Source organism: Coenobita brevimanus, chromosome 65, assembly GCF_032717465.1.
Source record: "Coenobita brevimanus isolate Jiangsu-jjx chromosome 65, ASM3271746v2, whole genome shotgun sequence".
NCBI classification, from domain to species: domain Eukaryota; kingdom Metazoa; phylum Arthropoda; class Malacostraca; order Decapoda; family Coenobitidae; genus Coenobita; species Coenobita brevimanus.
In genome coordinates this window covers 49,340,247-49,362,747 of record NC_137018.1, presented here as the reverse complement: position 1 = coordinate 49,362,747, position 22,501 = coordinate 49,340,247, and the positions used below count along the sequence as shown (strand labels likewise).

The window sequence follows — 22,501 nt, the reverse complement described above, 5'->3', positions numbered from 1 at the left end:
TCAACAGCACTATCTCACTCAAGTGTATTTAGAATTAATATGATTTTAAAATCATATAGTGATAGGCAATTAAATATCACCTTTCATTATAGCGTTCTATTGTTAGGATTTCCTGAATATATCATATTCTTATGTTATAAATAAATGAGTTGGTTCGTAGTACCAATTGCAAGTCAGAACATTGCGACTTGCTTCTTACGCTTGTACAGTACCAGCTGGGCAGAGATGGCTTACGTACTTAGCAGTTTTCTTCGCGGCAGCTCCAAATTCTCCCCCATTACCTTGACATGGCATGTCAACCAGGTAATTCAGTGTTTCTAAGTTATATTTACACATATTTTTGACATGTCAGCACTAATCAAACGTTTATCTCAATATACATACAAGGTCGCTGGTGTTTGCTCGGTACCTGGGATTGTAAACAAGAGAAAGGCAATGGCGCACCATGGTTTTTTTTTATGTTCTGACGGGCCACTGGGTCACTTCCCGTACCCTCAGCCAGAGTTATTAATTCCACATGAGCATAAGACAAACCTCACTACTATACCCTGTGAATTCACTCATTGTCCCAGTTGAAACTAGGATCTTAAGCTGTCTGTTAAAAAGATTTATTTATCTAATATAAACGTCTTGAAAGTAAATGTTGTTGTCACCAGCTAATCCTGTTTGCTGACATGGTTCCTAGCTCTTGCTCAATTCTTTATAACGTTTATTTTGATGTGATCATCATTTAAGCCGCGCTTTTGTCGTCCAAGCTGACAGATCAGATTCGAAGCCATCTTCGGTGAAACCAAGGTGCATCGTTTTTGTCGGCCAAAGTGATATGAAGCCGAACCAAGCATTTGTTATCAAAACCAAGACCGTCTTCGTATCTCACCCAAGCATGGTTGGGAGCAGTCTTGGTGTAGCTTGGGGAGAGTGAGAATGACAGTATTATTTTACAAGTGGACAATACGCGGTTCAGGAATATTAGCACCATTAACGTATAGTATATTCCCTAAGGATGATAATGAACCCTCATAACCCCATTCGGAAATTGATATTTTCAGAGATAATGAATTTAATTTAAAATTAAAAAAAAGAAACTACCTTGGATCTTCACTCGGCCACTCCAGGCAAGAAATGCGTGCGTTTGTACGTGTGTTTCTCTTCCCTTCGACTGCACATGCGTCTCGTAGGTCTGTATCACCCACTGATAGGCATACTTTAGGTCACATGATGGTATTCTACCAATGAATTTGAAGTGCGGTCTCTGATTCATTCTGGATGGAAAATTCAAATCCTTCTCGGTATGGCCTCTGATGAAGAAAGACGTGCTGTGTGTTCCAGGTGTGATATTGATTATTTACGGGTGATTAAGTGTTTCCACTTGGAATCTGAGGAGGCTATTGATTTTTTCAGAAGACACTGTGTATTACCTTGGAAGTTTATTGCCCAGATTGTCAGGAACCTTGTAAAATTAGAAAAGACAAACATCAGTGGTACTGTGGTTGGTACAAAAAATACGCAAAAACTAAGAATCGGGTCCAGTGTAGTTTTAGTGTTTCTAACTACAGAGGAACTTTTTTGGACAACACACACCTTCCTGCTTGGCAAATTACATTGTTCATAAACCATTGGATTCAGAAGTTCTGGAATCACGACGTTATTATCACGTGTTTGAAGTGGCCTACCCCCGGAAGACGACGACGACCCTCATTCTGGACCATCGTATCTCTAGGGTAAGCATTCCCCTAGGATAGGTTAGGTTTGGTTAGGTTCAGTATGTTGGGTGAGATTACGTTAGGTCTGTTTGGTTAGGCTTGGTTAGGTCTGTATGGTTAGGTGGTTAGGTTTGATCAGTTCGGTTATTTAACGGGTGGTGCAGTATATTTTTCTGGTGGTTTTGATGTGATTTGAGTTGTTTTTTTACTTCATTTTTTCGGAAAATGCTTGATTTCTCCTACTTGTCCAATCAGAGTTCATGATTGGAAAAGAGGGGAAATGAGGCATTTCCGACAAAAATGAAGGTCAAAAACATTTGAATCGCATCAAAAACTGCCTGAAAAATATATTGCACTGCCTGGGGAGTGTTTTGTCCACTTGTAATGATTTACCAGAATGGCCAGCAAGGATACGTAAATGCTAAATCTATCTATCTATCTGTCTATTGCCAGACGCCATAATCCCGTACAGGATGGCCATTTGACTCTGAGTTATTTGTTTTACAGGGAGGGGCACTAACCCTCGACCAACCCACTTGACATGTAGGGAGCACATATGGTTTGGTTATATGGTTACCACCCAGCGTTGTAAATGGTTTCTTGGCTAACATTATGCAATTAGCACGATGTACATAAAATTAGAGTGCACGTGGCAAATATTAACAACATATAGAGCCAGTTCAGCACAAATAACTTCCATATATAAGTTGCATATTCGTCAGAAGATCATCTTCGGCAAACCCATCTGTTTACTATGTGATCACATTTAATTTGTCGGTTCTACGTATCCTGGACTGTTTTTGCGGACAGAAACCAAGCGCCCAAGACACACATCAAATCCCAAGCTCCAGCTTGGACGACAAAAACATGGCTTTAATGACGGCAGTCATGCTCAGTAGGTGGTGGCGACCATCAGCACTTGGTGTGCAGCCTTCCTTCACCTTTATTATTCTTTTTTTTGTGTCTGCCCTCCTCTCTTCCTGTTTCTCGCATCTTTCCTGTCACTTTTTATTACCCTTCTTTCTATATTAGGTGGCTTTACATCAAGGGACAAGCCTAATGGTTTCTTGTAAGCCAGGAAACCATTCTCAGCACTGGGTGGCAACCATAAAATTAACCCATATGTGTTCCCTGTGTGCCAGCAGGTGGTTTGGCAGAGGGTTAGTGCCCCTCCCCGAAAAACAACTACCGGTAACTCAAATGACCACCCCTTACGGATTTATGGCATCTGGCTATAGATAGATAGATAGAATCTTGCTCAGATTACTATTCAGTGATCTTGTTTTATACGGTACAGACTAGCACAAAAAAAAAAAAAAAAAAAAAAAAAAAAAATCTCAGTGTTTACAGGATCATAAATCTGGATTCCTAAGAAATAAATTGTGAATCAATTCTTTGTATAGTTCACAGTCAACTTTCATCTGTGATGTTTCTTCAGCAAATAAAAAGTAAGCAAGATATTGTGGAGTCATTAATGTGGTGTAAAGACTTTGTAAACATCAACTCCCATCATGACTTTTTTTTTTTTTTTTGTGAAATAAACAAACAAAGTAATTTCAAAACATATTAGGCATTAACCTACCCAAACATCATTCTACCTTACCTATCTGTGTGTCACTGAAGCCTAACTGACACCAATTTCCAACCTTACCCTAATTCATCAGTGGAGTCTGTCTTGACTTATTTCAAATTACAAAACACGCAACAGACCTACTTCCAGCCCCCTGATTGGCAGAACCAGAACCATAATGAACCAAGAATTTAAAATTGCATTGCTTTTTATGGGCAAAACTTAAGCAAACTGCCAGGCTTGGCACACATCAAAGACCCCATAACCTCTTGCTTAATTTTAATTTGCAGAAGAAATGTCACAAGAAAGTTGACAAGGATCTGTGCTACAAATTGAGTCATGTTATTATTTCCTAGGAATCTGGTGTTATGGATCTGTAAACTTTTTTTTTTTTTTTTTTTTTTTTTTTATAACCACCAGCAGATAATGATAGTCACCTCATATTCCAGGAGGTAATTACATTATAGCCACTATTTCATAAGAGTTCATCCCCCTTGTTCAGTAAGATAATTTGATGATAAATAATTCAGTATTTTGATAATGCCTTAGTTGACACTTTCACAATGTATAATTATATGTTTCTCATGAAGGTCCAAACCTTGGGGCTGTCCCCTTGATTAACTTGAAAATGCCCAGTTCTGTCTCTTTTTAGTGGGTACTTGGCATGAATGGGTTCAACTTATCACACTGCTGTGCAGTTTATCTAAATTAGTAGTCCTTAACTTGTTATAAGGCATTGACCACCAGCCCAACTAAAATAAAACTGTGGACAAATCTCCATTTTTTATTTATTTTTTACCAGCAAATTTTGGATTATCACTGACAATTTATTCTCTTATTTCTTAGGAATTGTAGAAAGTGAACAGATAAGAAATTTTAAGTTTATTATTTACAGATGTTTAGTATTCCCTCTTTATTTCATCCACAACTTGATCACATGTTTATGTTCTGTGACATCTCAGTTATCCATCCTAATACTGTGTCATTGGAGACAGATATATCATTCAGCTTCCATGCTGCTTCCTTGCTGGCAACAAGCTGCACCATTTCATTTGCGTAGGGCAACACAAGTTGCTTTACAATCTTTTGAGGCATCTTGGCCTGTGCAACATGTAGGAGGTGTGCACTGCATTGCTTGTCTTTTCATAGAATGCTCCTCATGAGCTGAGAGACTGCCGCTTACGATGAGTGCTGCTCAAAATAATCTTGATCCTTTTCCAACAAGGTGGGGAGACACTCTTTTAGATGGAGTTTGAGCTTGGCTTGCTTCATAGAGTCATTCCCCAAGGCTTTGAAGCAAATTACACATTGTGAAAGAGTCACACCTTCTCTTTCTTGGCAAGTGAAGGCGAATTTGATGTAGTCCTCTGAATACTGTATTTGCGTTTAATTCCTCCTTGTCATTGCCATGATTCTAAATCTGTAGACAAGCATAATACATATTTTTAGGGGGGAAACAAATTTATAAAAACAAAATATTGCATGCACAGAATAACAAAAAACAGCATTAAATGTAATAAGTAGCCCTGACCCATGCAAATCAGTAATTTTCTAAGCTGGCTCCAAACTGTCTTTTAAGGTGATGCATGGTAGTATACAACGTGGTGGAATAGTTTGAAAAATAGTTTTTTTTAAAAGGCTTCAAGTTAGGTTAGGCAGCACTCTGCACCCACCCACACCCACAGAAATTATGTCGCCTCGGGATCTGAACTATGGACCACTCAACAGAGTCATTATGGGCCACCAGTTGAGAACCATTGAGCCAAATGATTAGCACATTTGAAAAGCTTATGGACAACACTTAATATATCCTTGAAATAGTTATGCAGCTTATTGTAGCATTTGGTACATATTGAAACATATCTGAAGCCTTCACATGATTTTAGATATGATAGTTTTACCTACTGCAACATAACCTTGTGAAAAACAAGGTAGTTTGTAGGAATGCATCTAGAGTGCTAAAGGATATACTGTATATAATTCTTTTTATCAGGAGCAGTAGGTCTTTGACATAGCTATTCAGTCCAGACATTTTATTTATTGCAAAAATGACGAGTCATATTTCCTTGAGTGGCAGTATTGGAGCAGTACCGTAAATACCAACCATCCTTTGGACTTGAACCATTGCAAGCCTTATCTAGTTGGAGTGCCTCAATCCACTAGTTCACCAGGCATCCATATGTTGAATGTATTATTAACACCAAATGTATTAAATTATTTTGGGGGGTTACAGGAAATCATTTGGCTTGTCAGTTAGTCACTTGACATTAAAGGTAGCACTGCTGTATAACGTGAGTGAATGGTTTGCACCCCTACTTACATTGCTGTGTTAATAGTAATGAAAGATCAGACACTTGGTTGTTGCTTAAGCTGTGGTGAAGTGTGTGTTTGATAGAATTTATATAGAGCATAATATTAGAAACCTACAGATTAAACAAATTTATTGAAGATACTAGTCAGGTTGTAGTACTGTAAATTAAAATGAAGCAGCATTGACTGTTTGGTGTGAATTATCAAGCCCAGTTATACTTGATTATGGTTCATTGACTCCTGGGTTCCTTTTCTTATTTCTAGATTCTGGTAACTCATTTCATTATACAGGAAATTTCATTTTATGACTTTTCTCTGAAGTCTGCAGTAATTTCCTTAAGAATTAGCTGTTAAAGTTCCAGTGGTGTCTGTAAAACTGATTTACTGTACCATTTCTCACCCCACCCCCAGTTTACAGTGCAAATTGTATGGGAGAAGATGAGATATTTTGAAACACTTCCCAGATTCAGCCCCTTTAGCCAGAGTTATCTAGACCAGAAATAACAGCTGAACTCAGTGTACAGTACAATATGCACTGATACTTGGTATATCAGTGTTTACAGTTGTTATACACTGTACAGTATAGTGCAGTACCTGTACAGTACTCAGTGTATTGCATAGGCTATGTGATATATATTATGGAAGTTTATTGTTCTACCATGCATTATGACAGTACAAAAATGATTTTATTAATTTACTGGAAATAATATTGCTTACTGAGTATCATCCTCTCTGCTTCAAGGTTGTGCCAGTCAGTGTGTGTTGTCTGTCCACCTCCACCCGTCGGGAGGCCAGATTCTACCAGTCATCACTGGAGGCTGTTCAGGACATTCCATCTGGCTCCAAGCTACTCGTTGGAGGTCTGTTGGCTCAAATCACTTAAGGATAATAAATACTGTATATTACCTGTAGCCATAGGTGCTGTGTGTACTGTAGAGGTAGTGTTGTACTACCAGTATGCCACTGATATTGTAGCTTAAGAGATTTAGCTCTTTGTTATCATATTGTTTCCCAGCAGAAATACAGATCAGTTTGTATTGTTGTGTTCTGTACTTTTTTTTTCTTAACTGGCTAGAATTTACTTAAACATTATTCCCCTACCGTAATTTCATTTGTTTAGGCATACTGTTATGACACAAAGATCAGTACCGGTATTTGTTTTACTTGGTGCAGTACCAGTATTGTATCATTGTTCATATTACAGAGATTATGCAGATATCCCTTAATTCTCTTTCTGTTCCCCAAAAAGAGGATGGTGGACTGCAGGAGCTTCAGCCTGCAGTTGTTGCAATCGCAACAAAAACTAGCCTGCCAAAAACAGAAGTCATCATTTAGCTTTGCAGCGTCTTTGTTTTCGTCTGTTCACTTAGTTCCTTTACAAAAATTATTATTTTCCATTATATTCAGTATACCACCAAGTGATTTTACTGAACCTAACAAAGGATATGTAAAAGTGAGAGGGTTGATAAAGAGTGTTACCCATCTGTTTTTAGAAGTCACTCATAGCTGAATGAAATTGTCAAGTACTGTAGTATTATCCCTAAAATTGTAAAAAATTACATCAAGGTAATAAAAGGGTAACTAAACTACAGTAAACCCTTCGTAAGTTGAACTTTTAGAAGACGGAATCTTCGGTAAGCCGTACTCAGGCCGAGACCACGTATGTAAGTAGACTGAGATGCAGAAGTAGGGGGACAAAGGAAGGTGGCGCCAGGCCAACATATGGCCGCCAGTCTGCTGCTTGCTTGATTTCACTGGCTTTGAAGTCTCAGATTATCTTGAAGTTATGTAGAATGTCGGTGAGAAGAATATTAATGAAGATGATGTCATCCAGTGGCTGGAAATGGATGCAGATGATCTGGGTATCATCATCAAACAGAAGAAACAGTTGAGTCTGTGGCTAGGAAGAAAGATGAAGATGATGACGACGAGGAAGAGAACAGTGATGTTGGACGAAGAATCCATACAAGTTATCTCAAGTTCATGAAGCAGTGGATGTTGCAGTATCTTGGCTGGATTATGTTGATGATGTAGAAGCACAAAATTTTTATACGCATGTAAGGGAGTTGCAAGGCTTGGTTATTCGTTGCCAGTATTCACAGCAGATGGAGGTGAAGATTCATGACTTCTTTAAGCCTATGCCAAGGCATCGGCCTATCCCTCCTCCTGATTCCTGTAGTGATTCTGCTTCTACAGCTCTTCAGATAGCCAGCACATCGAGTAACGTTGGCACAGACACTGAATAGTGTCTGTATGTGTGTTTATGAAAAGTGTAATTTGACTAAATGAAAAAAAATGTGTGCATGTGACTTAGAGTTAAGTGACCATGATTAAAGTTCAATATTATTATTACTGCAAGTGTTACATTGCAGTCTATTATAGTGATTACATATAAGTTTAATTCTTAATGTTGAGTGAAATAAATAATGGGTACTGTTTAGATTGTTACATTAAATTGTGAACTCCACCACCTCCGTCTCCAACACAAGCCGCCGACGGGTCTGTACTACCTCTGACGAAAGGTAAATTAGGTGCACTGAATTTTTTTTTTTTCTTTCTTTCTTTATTCATTTATACACTGTATATGCTCCTTTTCTTTAGTGTTGAAGAAACAAGTAATAAGTATTGTCTTTGCAATTTAGGGTGTGAAAATCCATCTCCAGCACAAGCTGCCGACAGGTCTGTACTGCCTCTATGAATTATTTTCTGCCAATTAAAGGTATATTAAATGCATTGAATTGTTTTTTTGTCATAACTCTTTTATTTACTGTATATATGCGCCTTTAACTTAGTGTTGAAAGGAGAAGGAATAAGTATTGTTTTAGCAATTTTCAGGGGTGAAAATTCGGTAATTTGAACCAGGGTAGAGCCCCATATAGTTCGACTTGTGAAGGGTTTACTGTATGTGCACATTTAATTGTAACTATAGCTAAGTTGCATTTTTTATGTACCATTTACCAGTACAGTATTTTTTTTTTATATTATTATTATTATTTTTTTTTTTTTCTTTTTTAGTTGACAGTAAATTTCGAGAGATTCCTTGTTAGAGTTCATGTGCTACCTATAATGTTGATTTGCCAGTTTTCACCATACCACAGTACCAGTTTTACGGAAAAACTTTTAAATTTTCGGAACACATCTTGACTTATAATCTGTATGGACGTACTATTCAGGGATTGGGTTATTGCACCTGTATTTCACAACACATTCTCACCTAAATGAGGACTTACTATGCAGGGTTTGGGTTGTGTGGCATTCCTGAGAACCTGATTGGTGGGCTTCTGGAAACGAAGGTAAATAAACTGACAGTAGTGAGCAACAATGCTGGTGTGGACAACTTTGGCTTGGGGTTGCTGCTGAATCAGAAGCAGATTAAGCGCATGATATCATCCTATGTGGGAGAGAATGCTGAGTTTGAGCGCCAGTACCTCAGTGGGGAGCTGGAGGTGGAGCTCACACCACAGGTAAGATGGCAAATACAGTGCAATACAAGTTATCATTTTAGGTGGCTGCCATTTTTGTGCGTTTATTTGTTTTTATATTTGTTCCTGTTAACCGTATTCATTCAGTGATGTGTATTACAGTAGGTCTTCTGTTATAGTGGGGATTAAGTTACAAATTGTAGAAACCTGCAAATAGAAAATCCTAGACACTTGTGATTGCTTAAAAACACTTTGCAGTGCTCCAGAGAATCATCAGATATTAGCATCTACTTATTTTAAGGTCTATTTTGATGTGATTTATTAACCCACAAATAACCAAGCCACAAATAGCGAACCCATGAACTTGGAGGACTGAGCACAGTAGTTTTATTCATGCTATAGATTGGTGATGAAGGGGACATACACACTACTGTGTAAGTCCATTTTTCCAATATCACCTTTTATCAGTGTTTGGTATAGGGATGATATTAACCGAATATGCAGTATGAAAATGCAGACCAAGGTGTATGTTGTGAGTAACTGTGTGTGTGTGTATGTTATCTGTGTTGACATCAGGGTACTCTGGCTGAGCGTTGTCGTGCAGGAGGCGCTGGCATTCCTGCATTCTTCACCCCCACTGGCTACGGCACATTGGTCCATGAGGGAGGATCACCCATTAAGTATGTACTACCAGCCAGATCCATGAAATACATCACTGTAAATATATTGCTTTTAATTTTATCTTTCCCACTTTGTTATAGCAGGTTGTTAAAATTCTAGTGCTGCCTGTAAATCTAATTATCCTTTTCCTCCAGCTATAGAACTAAACATATAAAAAGTATGTTGGAACACATCTGTGACATTATGAGAACTGTCTTTATTAATGTAGCTTGACTTGGGACTTGCTAAATGACCAGCCTACTGCCCCTGGTGCCATTTTATGATGGAAAACCTATAATTATTTCATGGGAGTTGAGTTCACATACAGTACATGGCATTACTGTCACTGAGAATAGGACATTCTCTCAATAGAACTTAAAGAAGATGTTTAGCCAATGTCCAAAGCTGTATATTTTAATTATGGTTAATTAAATAAGCATCAGTTAATCCTGACATTTGTGTCCTTGGACAGGTATGGTGAAGGAGGAGTGATAGAGATACAGAGCGCAGCACGTGAGAGTCGACAGTTCAATGGCCGTAATTATGTCATGGAGGAGGCTATCACTGGGGACTATGCTCTCATCAAGGCATGGAAGGCTGATCGTGCTGGCAACTTGATCTTCAGGTAGAGTATACAGTTTCAGCATTCCAATGTAGGCTAAGCAGTATGTACAAAGCCAGTCTAAATTACTCCTTGATCAAATATATTTGGAAATAAACCTCACAGTACTTTCCCCCTGTTGTCTCTTCAGCCTTCATTTAATACCACATTGGCATCTTACAATACTATACAGTATTACCTTACATATATGGCACATAACTTCATGAAGGATATTTTAAGTGCCACAGCAGTTTATTTAACTCAAAATGATGAATATAAGAAAATTTAGATGATTAATACTAGGTGCCTTGTCTCAGAATTCATCCATGGTTAATGCAGTGTAAATAACCTCCAGACATCTACGAATAGATCAGTTTGTTAGCAATCCCTCTCACCACCATGATGTTTTTCTTGTTCACCATCTTTATTGTTATATTCTAAATTTCATGGTACAGTACTAGTACTGTAGTGAGGTAGTTAAGATGAAAAAATGGTAAAAGGAAGGATGTAGCTTTCACCACTGTTCCCAGTGAAATCTGCCACAGTCACATCCATTCACATATTATTCAGACTGCTTTCATAATTCATGGCTCCATTTAATTTGTGTCAGTCATAAAATTTGTCTCTTCAGATAATAGAAATTCAGGCACAACAAATAACATCTGTTCCAACTACAAAACTGTGGTATGAACACGTGCGCATATGCATGCACACACTAACTCACACCTGTCTCCTTCTTAAACACACACACACACACACACGCACGCACGCACGCATACACACTGATTTCGTTCTCCCCACAACAGAAAAACCACCCGCAACTTCAACCTTCCTATGTGCAAGGCAGCAAAAACAACAGTTGTGGAAGTGGAAGAAATAGTGGACATCGGACAGATCCCAGAAGATGGAGTTCACGTTCCAGCCATTTATGTGGATAGGGTTGTAATTGGGGAGAAGTATGAGAAGAGGATAGAGGTGAGAGGAGGACCGTGGAAGGAAGGGAGGGGAGAGAGAGGGTAAGGGAATAAAAGGGGAGGGAATCAGAAGGGTGAGGAGTGGAAGAGGTAGAGTGTAACTATGAGGAGTCGGGAGGGGGCATTGAAATAACAGAGGTGAGGGAGGTAGGAGTTGGTGGGAGTGAAGGTGGGAGATGAGGGGAGGTCGAGGTAGAGTGATGAGGAACTTTGAAGAGGGGCAAAACAAATGAAAGGGCTAGGGGTACTGGATTAGGGAGGAGTAGGGAATAACATGGAGTTAGGGAGAAGGGCATGAGGACATGGATAGAGGGAAGGGTAAGGGATGAAGAGGGGGTGTGAAGGTTGAGGGTAGGTGAAAAGTAGAAATGAAAAGAGTGAGATGGGGGTGAGATTAAAGTATAAAGATAAGAGAGAGAGGGGAAGAGATTGAGGATGATTAGGGATGTGAAGTGAAGAATGAGACAAATGTTTTAAGGGAGACATGAAAGGAGGGAAGGGAGTTGGAATTTAGAGGCAAAATGGAAGAGAAATAAGAAGGAGAAGGGTGCTGGGGGGAGCATAGAGGAAGTGGAATAAGGGTGAGGAGATGTAAGGATAATTGGAGATCAGAGGTATGAATGAAGGTAAGAAGAACAGCTTTAGAAAAGTGGGAAGTAAGGTATGAGGTGTGTGAATGGAGTTGATGAGACCTTGTTCCATAAGTAGGCTGTGTCTAGTCCAACTGTAGTTCATTCATCATCATCAGAATACTATTCTCCAGTTACTCTAACTTGGCATACCATTGCCATCTCTCCATCTGCTTTGTTGTAACGATAGATTAAGATTAGAGATTGATGGCAGTCATGAAGAAGCACTGTGGAAAGGTGGCAGAACTGTTGAAATGTCTTTTTGATCAACTGAACTACATGAAAAAAGTTGCAAAAAGATAAAAATCTGGGCCAAGTTAGGGTGATAAAGATATAGTAACACGAATAAATCCAATTATTTTTAGTATCTGTTCGTGTAAGTTAAGGTTAGGTGTGTTTGCTGATTTTGAGTTTGCCATTAGTATGTTTACATCAGATGCAGTAACAGTGGAGAATGACTGTACGAGTTTGGAATGGTGAAGCAGGTAGAGTAGGGAAAAAGTAAACTGGGAATGAGGTTGCAAATAAAATTACACTTTGATGGAATGAAGGGCTTCAATGGAAATAGAATTTGATCATTTGGAAGTTAGCTTTGTAATTTAGACACCTCTTCTTAAATTATTGTAGTGGTACTGGCATCCTGTATAGCTGTAATATTTTGTAAATTATGTGGCAGCGTTTGACACTCAAGAAAGAAAGTAAGGGCAGCAGTGCAGCAGCCAGCAATCCAGCAGTAGCCATGAGGGAACGCATCGTCCGCCGCGCTGCAATGGAGTTCAAGGATGGAATGTATGCCAACCTAGGTATTGGCATGCCCATGTTGGCCAGTAACTACATTCCTGATGGTGAGGCTCCTTGTTCATGTTGCCTGTATAGCAAGTCCTCGTTATATAGCAGGGATGTGTACCAAAATATCACAATGTTTTCCATATAATTGGCACTAGGTTGGGAAAAAATGGTATTGGTAGGTTTGGACTTCAGTGGGCAGTAGTCTTTTTATGTTTGCCGTGGACTTAGTTGGAAAATAGGACAAAAAAAGTCGACATATAACAAGGGCTTGTTGTACTCATATTGATATTAGCACAGCTCTTGTTGAGTTTTGATTTTGGAAGCATAATAAGTCATTAATATTATCAAAATGCTACATCTACATGATTTTTTGAAAAATATTTAATGTCATCTGGTGATAGTCTGTTTTGTCCAGCTGTTACTGTTAAATATCACTTTTTTCCTTTCCAGAGTTGCCTACAGAAGAATATTATTGGCTTTTCCATATTCATTAAATCAACACATTAATTTATACACAAAAGTTGGGCAAGTGTCATCTGTGATTCCATCCAACCCAAATCTAAGCTGGCAACTTAGGAGCCGGGTGATGTCCTGATCTATGCCTGGTTAGGTGTACTCCATCACCACCTCTGGTTAATATCAGAAGGGGGGGCTTGCAGTTTGGTGTTATGATCACAGTGTTGTATTGTCTTGTGCATGAAGTGAGTATGTAGGCATCTTCTCGTTGCTAGTGTTGGAATGTCTGGTGGTGGGATATTATTTTGGGGGGTTTGATATTGTTTTTTTGTGGTGATTGTTTTATATGCCTGTGTATGAGGAAGTAGTAAGAATAAACCAAATAATTACATTACTGGAGTGAAGAGATTGGTGGACTGTGATAGCCCTGTCCTGGGTTGCTATGCTTCAAGGAGGAGTAATATAGGTTGGCTGGTATGGTACTGATTTTTATTGCTTCAAATACCAACTGATTCCTAAGACCAGCCAAGACATGCTGTAATCTACTCTCAACCTAGCCTTGGACTCCTGTACCTCACAAAGGGTGATATGGGTGAGGCTGTTATTGACTTTTACTACTTCAGAGACCAACTACCATACATCCCAAGACTTTATACCAATTTTTTATTCCCTCAAAGACCAGCTTTTTCAAGGCCTGCCAATTTGCAACCCTCTCCTGATCCCCTGACCAGGCATGAATGTGCAGCTGCAGAGTGAGAATGGTGTGTTGGGTCTGGGGCCATTCCCTGTCCCTGGCCAGCAAGACCCAGATCTCATCAATGCTGGCAAAGAGACCGTCACCACAATACCAGGAGCATCATTCTTCTCTTCAGATGAGAGCTTTGCCATGATCAGAGGGTAACTTTTGAATATTTATTGAGTAGGTTATTTTATTCGTAGTTATAACCATTTACTACGCTGGGTGGTAACCATATAACCAGATTTTGGCACCTGGTGGTTTTAGTGGGTAATTAATGCGCTCCAGTTGGATTGAGCCGGTGAAGGTTTATATCCAAGGAGTGGTTGGGGTTGATTGCTAATGTAATATCACTCAGGGATGAATGAGGCTGGTCACTCTCACCTTAAATGTCAGGACCAACTGCCTAGCCCCGGGCTCCTACGCTCCTGACGGGGCAATGTAGGATTGGATGATGGATGGATGGATGGATTTAATTTGTAAGAATAAGAGTCAGGATGGTGTTGGTACAAGAATTTATATATGTTTTTAGTGTTTTTGGTTACTTTGCTTCATTTGTTATAATCTAATTGTTGTTATTTTTTACTCAAAATTGATTTGTACAGTATCATTTCAACAGCAGATATCAGCCAAACACCAAGGTTCATAGTAGTCTCCAAATTTGAAGCTACCTTGCTTTTAATATTAAGTAGAAAAGCTAGTGAATGGATGTTATAGAGTTCAGTGGAGAAATCAGAGGACAGCGTTTGTTATGAGTGTTACGTACAATATTTTTTTTTCCCCTGATGTTCATTGGAGCAGTGAGAGAATAGTGTCCTATCTGTTATGTTTTGGTGCATATTCGTGTTAAGCCCCTTTTATCCATCAGAGGACACGTTGACCTGACGATCCTGGGGGCCATGGAGGTGTCTCAGTACGGTGACTTGGCTAACTGGATGATTCCTGTGAGTACCTGTGCTTATTATTTAGCTGCCTCATGTTATATACCATAGGCCATCTTCACTGTAAGTAAATCCCATTTTTACCAGTCTGGCTGTACAAACATCATCTGATAAAAAAATACACTTGTTTTTGTTTTTGTTTTTATTTTTGAAGGCTCCGACATGCATGCATTGGCCTTGGTCACCTAATGGTGGCTCTCCATGCTGCTCAATCTCTGGCAGCCTCTCTATTCAGTCCCCTAACCTTGAGGTCACACTTAATGACCTCGTCCCAGGTCTTTTTTGGTCTGCTCCTCACAACCCCACACCTAATATTAACACTTCCCACTTTCTACACCCAATTATCATCCCCCGTCCTCTCCACATGCCCAGACCACTTCAGTCTACCTCTCATCATCACAACACCAATACACACCAGTCCCATCCTACCTCTCAACTCATCCATTGTAAACCTAGCCCCCCCTGGGATTTGCACTGAGGGACGCACTGCACATCCAGCTAATCATTGTCATTTCTGTACGTTTGAGTCTGCAGATACCCTCTTCCTTTACTGCCCAGGTCTCACTACCATGCAGCATTACACTCCTAACATATGCTGCATACAAAGATCCCTTAGCACATAGGGAGAGCCCTGTCAGTGTCAGAGGACATTGATAGAGTAAATGACAGCTTTATCAGTAAAATTTATAAACCTAGGTCTGGACAGTGCTGCTGATGATAAATATTTTATATTATTGTACAGTATCTTCATTTTACAAATACAATGATGTCCGGTACAGTAATTTTCTATGTGTTTTGATAATTTCTTTGGTGTTTTATCTGTAACTCCAGGAGTAACTTTCAGCTCAACAGTATTTTCCACATTATGTACAGGATCATGATAGGTGGGGGCACTCACCATCCATTCACTCTATGTAGTGCTGCTGTTGGGTATCTGCCCTTTCCTCTCCTCCATCCTTCTTTCCTTCCATCCTCTTCTGTCTTTCTTTCCTTCATTCTTTCCTTCTGCCCTACAGGTGACTTTACACTCCCTCTTCTGTCTTTCTTTCCTTCATTCTTTCCTCTTCCTTCTGCCTGTGGGTGACTACACTGATTGACAAGCCAAATGATTTCCTGTACACCAGGAAACCATTTACTGCACTGGGTGGTAACCATATAACCAAATTTTTGCACCTGGTGGCTTAGTAGGTAATTATTGCGCTCCAATCGGATTGAGCCAGTGAAGGTTTATATCCAAGGGATGGTTGGGGTTGATTTCTCTTGTAATGCCACTCAGGGATGAGTGAGGCTGGTCACATCTTAAATGTCGGGACCAACTGCCTAGCCCCGGACTCCTATGCTCCTCATGGGGCAATGTAGGTTTGGATGATGGATGGATGGATGTACAGGATACTGCTTATGTACAGTAAATGGAACTTGTGTAAACTGGGGGCCTCCTGTAAAGAGGGATAATTAAAAAATTGTATATAGCCTTTATGTTGCTGTCTCTCACTTTTGAGCCAGTCTGTCTCACTAACATCTTGTCTGCCTCAACCTTCCATACTTTACAGTTTTCTTTCAGTTCCTCATCATAACTATAGTGTTAGTTTCTTTCATTTCTCCTTCATTTTTCTGTCATAGCACCTTTTCTATCATCCCATTCTTTTTGCAGTACAGATGTACAGTGATCCCTTGGTTGTAGCGGTTTTCATTATCACTACTAGATGAAAATCAACACTTCTGCCTTTATCATGCATTTTTTTGCCGAAAAAATTATTGTGCACCTGAACTAGTTTCTGCCAACAATGATGTTGCAGAATCTGTGGTTTCTTATGGCTGTGAGGGATTTAGAGTTGATGCCCTTCTACTCAGCAAGTTAATTCCAGGTGGAGAAGACCATTAACTCTCCACCCTCTAGCTTCAGAATCCCTTACCTCAAGCCATTTCAGGTCTCCATATGGTGTGTATTTCTTATTATGCCTTTTTTAAAATTTTCTATTAACCCAACCATGCCTGTGTGTGTTTCTGATTCATACTATAACAGTATTTATGTATTTTGTGGGTCAGAATTGTTGTAAAAAATTTGGGTTTTCAAGTGGAATGCCCGGTGCCAATTAGAATAAATTCCACAGGTTCTGTGCTTTTGTTAATCTGCAATATTGTTTTCACGCGCAAGGCTCGGTACTAATTATTCACGATCACCAAGGGATCACTATGCTGTACTTATGTTCCCAGATCTCTTCCATTTTTATCTTCCCTTTTTTTGGACTCTTCTCTCCCCATTTATTAGTTAGAATTGGGATATAGATGATTGTTATGATTTTTTACTTTTCCCTTCCCATCCATCCATCATCCAGTCCTATGCTGCCCCATGAGGAGCGTAGGAGCCTGGGGCTAGGCAAGTTGGTCCTGACATTTAAGATGAGACTGACCAGCCTCACTCATCGCTGAGTGGCATTACAAGAGCAATAAACTCCAACCACCTGTTAGATATAAACCTTCACTGGCTCAATCTGATTGAAGCACCTTAATTACCCACTAAACCACCAGGCATCATAAATTGGTTATATGGTTACCACCCATCATAGTAAATGGTTTCCTGGTGTACAGGAAACCATTAGGCTTGTCACTGAGTGTAAAGTCACCCACAGGCAGAAGGAAGAGGACAGAATGGAGGAAAGAAAGTCAGAAGAGGTAGTGTGAAGTCACCCGTAGACAGAAGGACAAGGAAAGAATGAAGGAAAGACAGAAGAGGATGGAAGGAAAGAAGCATGGAGGAGAGGAAAGGGCAGACACCTGAGAGCAACACTACATCAAGTGAGTGGATGGTGAGCACCCCCACCTACCACTTTTTTTTAATATCCTTTACCTCATCATTACGTTGAGTAGAATGTCGATGCATCATTACAGTGAGTAGATTGTTGGTGATGGTTATTCTTCTAGTTTTTCACCAGTTCTGTCTCCCCCCTTCCAGTCTTCCCCTCAGATATCTCTCATTATAACATCATTGTCTGTATGGGTGATGATGATGGTGGTCTTTCTATTTTCATCTTTGCATCCCATCAGACTTCTGCCATTCAGTTTTACTTTTCATACGTTGTTGTTTTTTTCTCTCCGCCTTTTCAGTCTCCAGTCATTCACTTCACAGTCCTTGTCTGTCATCCATCCTTAACATTTTAACCTTTGTGTCACCTATCTTTATCATATACAATATCCTCCAGTGAAGTAAAATGGAATTACCCTCTACCATTTTACAGTCACTGTGTGTTCCTTTTCCCAGGGCAAGATGGTGAAGGGTATGGGTGGTGCAATGGATTTGGTGTCATCACCGGGGACTAAGGTGGTGGTGACCATGGAACATGCAGCTAAGAAGGGTGGCCACAAGATTGTAGAGTCCTGCTCCCTTCCCCTCACTGGCAAGAACTGTGTCGACATGATCATCACAGAGAAGGTATCTGTGATCTCTAAGTCCATAACCTTTCACTAAGAGAAACTAAATGAAATCTCATGGCAGTGCGAGATATGTATGTTTACATTACATTTACAGATCATTAACCCCTACCTGCCAGGGGACGTGTATAGCCTCCATAAAACGGATGGACAGAGACCACCAGGTGATGGGAGGAGCTGCAGATGTATTCCCACCACAATTTGAACTGGCTACCATTTGATCTCAGCACCAAGGGGTAGAGAGAGACTCCCGCCACCAGGCGCAAACATACCTCAGTCTTCTCTTTGACTTTGTCAGGTGTAGAACGATGTATTTGATACCTCCTCGTCCGATTCCATTCCCGCCTTATGCGGACCCCTTGTCTCATCCACCCCTGCCAAACCTCTTTCCAAGGATACTAGGAAAGGGCTCAGTGGTAATGCCATAGGGCATGCCTTGGATGCCACTGTGTTTAGTTTGTCTAGTCGTGGAGATGTTATCCCTTTGAGAGCGAAGCCAGAGTTGGGGCCGCACGCACATCCCTGAATACATCTCGCTTTGAGCACCAATATTACTCACCTTCTTCACGTCCTTACTCATCGACACGACCACCTGCAGACCTGGGGATGCTTTCGTTCGCAAGAAGAAGAGTTGATGGGTAACTTGGTCTTTAAATTTTTTGCCCTAACTGCTATACTTTCCCAGATACGAACGTTTGAAAAAAGGCTATTTGGGAAATATACCTGTAAGGAGAAGGTGGCCATGACCAAAACATTCCTGGTGTCTAGGGGTTAAATATGATGGCATGTGTAGGACTCATCCAATAGCAGGTTATGTCACAATCTTGAGTCATTTCCCTGATCAATCCCATACCCGGTAATGAAGAATAAAGTATGTCTTGCTTTCCCTAAAAGTTACTGGGGTTACAGTTGAGGCATGCTTTGGAATGGAAGTTAAACCAAGTTCCAAAAGCAGGTAATTATTGCAAGCAGTTTTTTTTGTGTTTTAAGATGATGTTATCGAACATTAAGAGTTATTGGAGGTTTTTACATGTTGCTCTGAGAGGTCTTCCCAGATCTGAGATAAATTTCAGTAAACCCTGAAATTGCTTAGCTAACGTAACCAGGAATTTTTACGTGTAAATTGCATCGTTGAAACCCACGTTACAGGGCTAAGTGTTATTGCAAAATCCAAAAAGTTTCTCAAAGTCCCCCCTTCGGTCTTTAAAATTTTCTACTTCTTCTGATCATACCTAACATTCATTGTACATTAGTACACATACAACCTCTAGGAACATCATTGGGCATAAAAAAGGGTTAATTAGAGAAAATGGTATGTAAGTGGTGAGGACTTACCATAAGTGGGAACGGAGTGATGTTTGGGTGTCAGGGAAGGGGGTATCTTCACATGATGACTTGTCTACTTAAGAGCAGGTGAAAAACTACCGGTATTTGAATGCGGGGGGGTAGCAGAAGATTGAAAGAAGAAAAAGTATATAGTGAATGGTGGCAATGAGTTGAGAAAGACAAGAGGCATCTGGCAAGCAGTGTATGTGTGTGTGTGTGTGTGTGTTTTTTGGAGGGGGGGGGGAGCTGAGCGAGTGTAGACAGATCATTTCGTGTTCCATAATTTTAGCTTTGCTGATTTTTGACCATTTGTTTTAACTAAAGACTTAGTTAAAGAAGAAAGAGTATGTATTGAATTGTGGCAATGAGGTGAGAGAAACAAGAGGTAGAAGGCGAGCTAAGCGTGTATGTACATGCAAATGTTAGAGTGTGTTTTCTCAGCTGATTGAGTTTAAACAAACCATTTCATTTCCCATAATATAATTTTAGCTATGATATGACCATTAATTTGTTTTAGCAAAATTTTACAAAAAGACATTGTGTTGTATATTCTAAGTGTAATGAGTGTGCATCCTCATTGTCTGACAGTGAACTTTGGAAAGGATGGCCATGGACAGGGGCCAACTTCCAGGATTTTCCCATGCATTTTCTTGTTTGGGGAGGGGTGGGGGGGGATTGCTAGACTACAGTTTATTCTGCACAAAATGTGTTTAGTGCAAATCGGGCCCACGTAAATTGAGGGTTTGCTGTAATATAGTAGTGGCAGGAATGAAGTAAAGATGTTGGTGTAATGGTCTCAAGTACTGTACACATTAACCCCCTAAAGACATATCTGCATGCTATGACAGATGCTGAGGACAGGCATAATCCGCCAAATGTAAACAAACTTTTATACCTTTGTAATAACATGAGTAATGCTAGAGTAAAAAACGAGGTACCGTTGGAAAGCACATACCTTCAGATCTTCCATGAGGTGGCATTGCAGACTACATGAACTTTCACTGGACGTGCAGTGATTTAGAAGGAAGTGTACTAAAATCACGTTTTTTCACTCCCATCACTCCTAGAGCTTACCACACTTTGATTTTCACATTATAATTACTCTTCAGCATTGCACATACCATAAATATTCACTGTGTAATCATTTCGGTAGTTATATTTTACTGTATTGACACTGCAGTACTCATACTACACGCTTACAGTGTGATACGTTTTCAAAGCCATGTTATAATACTATTTTCCAATAAACTGGACAGTCCATATTAGGATAATAATGATGATAATGTCACAGATATGTCACTGTCATGTCACTTACTGCAATGTTTTTATTACACAGAGGCACTTATAGGGAATAATGTTTCCAATATATATGTATATATAAAAATATGATGTTGCTATGGTGGGGGGTTTTGGGGAAGGTTTGTTATTGTCATCCTACTCCTCCATCCTCCATAGAGCATGGGAAGCTGCCTCAATGTCCGCATTACTTTGAATAACGACGGGACTGCATAATGCGGACATCTGTCTTTTTGCCACTTGTTCTCTGGGACTGCATGTGTGAACACCCATCTCTAAGGGTTAATTTGAAGTTTAGAAGTGGCTGAAGGTTTTCATTCATGTAAAACTACCAGGAGTTTTGTCAGGTCGCCTGCTCTCGTACTATTCTGAGTTCTGAGTTTTTTCCCTGTAATGTAGAACCAAAGATTTCAGAGTCTTGAGTGAGAAGTGGTGATTCTGTATGTGGCTTATATCACTAGGCATTCTTGATAGCTTTTCCTACTTAATTACTCTCTCTTCACCCCACTCACTGTATTATTTTGTTGGAAAATATGTTTAGGATGATGGTGATAGCCAGGTGATGCTTCAGTAATTTAGATCTGTTTCATAAACAGTTAGTGTGATGATGATAATGAAAGCCAGGAATAGTTAAGGTCTCTCACCTCACATCCTTTTCCAGTGTGTCTTTGAAGTGGACAAGGAAGAAGGACTTACACTGACTGAGTTGGCGGAAGGGACGAGCATTGAAGACGTTGTGTCAAGCACCGGCTGTCTCTTTAAAGTGTCAGACAATCTCAAACCCATGGGACAGATTGAAGTCCCAGAGGAGTAGCATGTAAAGTGCAGTTAGAACACACGATATATGGGGGAAGGAAGAACTTGAGAAGTGGAACAGTGGTAAAGTGAGAGTTTATCAATATGGCAAAACAACATTTAGAAATAATGTAAATGGATGTTATTAAGTTTCAGCACTACTTTGAAATTGGTGTAGAATCAGTATGGATTTGGAGCAAGAGGTAAAAAGGTCAGTGTTTATCAATATGGTAGGACAACTTTTAGATATCTTGTAGATGTGAAATTTAAGAAATGCATGGAGAACATAGTGGAATCCTCTAGACTCTGAAAGAAAGGAGGGGCAAAGTGACCTAGGAAGTGGGTATTGATTAGTATCGTGGAACAGGTTTAAGAAAATGTGCAGATATGGAGTTGACTTAATATCTGGGAATATGAAAGGATACACCAGGAAACCATTTACTGTTCTGGGTGGTAACCATATAGCCAAATTATGGCATCTGGTGTCTAGTGGGTAATTAGGGCTCTCCAGTCGGATTGAGCTGGTGCAGGTTTATATCCAAGGGGTAGTTGAGGTTTATTGCACACATAATGCACTCAGTGATGAGTGAGGCTGGTCACCCTCATCCTAAATGTCAGGACCAATTAGCCTAGCCCTGGACTCCTATGCTCCTCATGAGGCAACACAGGATTAGATGATGATGATGATGATTAAGACAGTTTATATGATTGTGTGAAAATTGTTTATTCTTTTTTTTTTAATTAATATTGTTTTAGGACTTGTGGTTTATTTGTAAGTTTCATGGAATAATGTTGATTTGGCAGGAGTATGTTGAAAAACACTGAAAATATGAGTTGTTGTGCTGAGAGGGATGATGAATTTTT

General features: G+C 39.8%; 1 protein-coding gene across 1 annotated transcript; it reads left to right on the top strand.

The window, feature by feature from the left end:
• Window positions 1-214: 214 nt before the first annotated feature.
• On the top strand, window positions 215-22,368 carry SCOT (Succinyl-CoA:3-ketoacid CoA transferase). Its single transcript, XM_080276430.1, has 11 exons — window positions 215-303; window positions 6,326-6,443; window positions 8,821-9,047; window positions 9,582-9,685; window positions 10,138-10,290; window positions 11,073-11,241; window positions 12,546-12,714; window positions 13,846-14,011; window positions 14,719-14,794; window positions 18,051-18,221; window positions 21,504-22,368. The coding sequence occupies exons 1-11, from the start codon at window positions 226-228 to the stop codon at window positions 21,654-21,656; spliced, it is 1,584 nt and encodes a 527-aa protein (XP_080132556.1). The 5' UTR covers window positions 215-225; the 3' UTR covers window positions 21,657-22,368.
• Window positions 22,369-22,501: the final 133 nt, after the last annotated feature.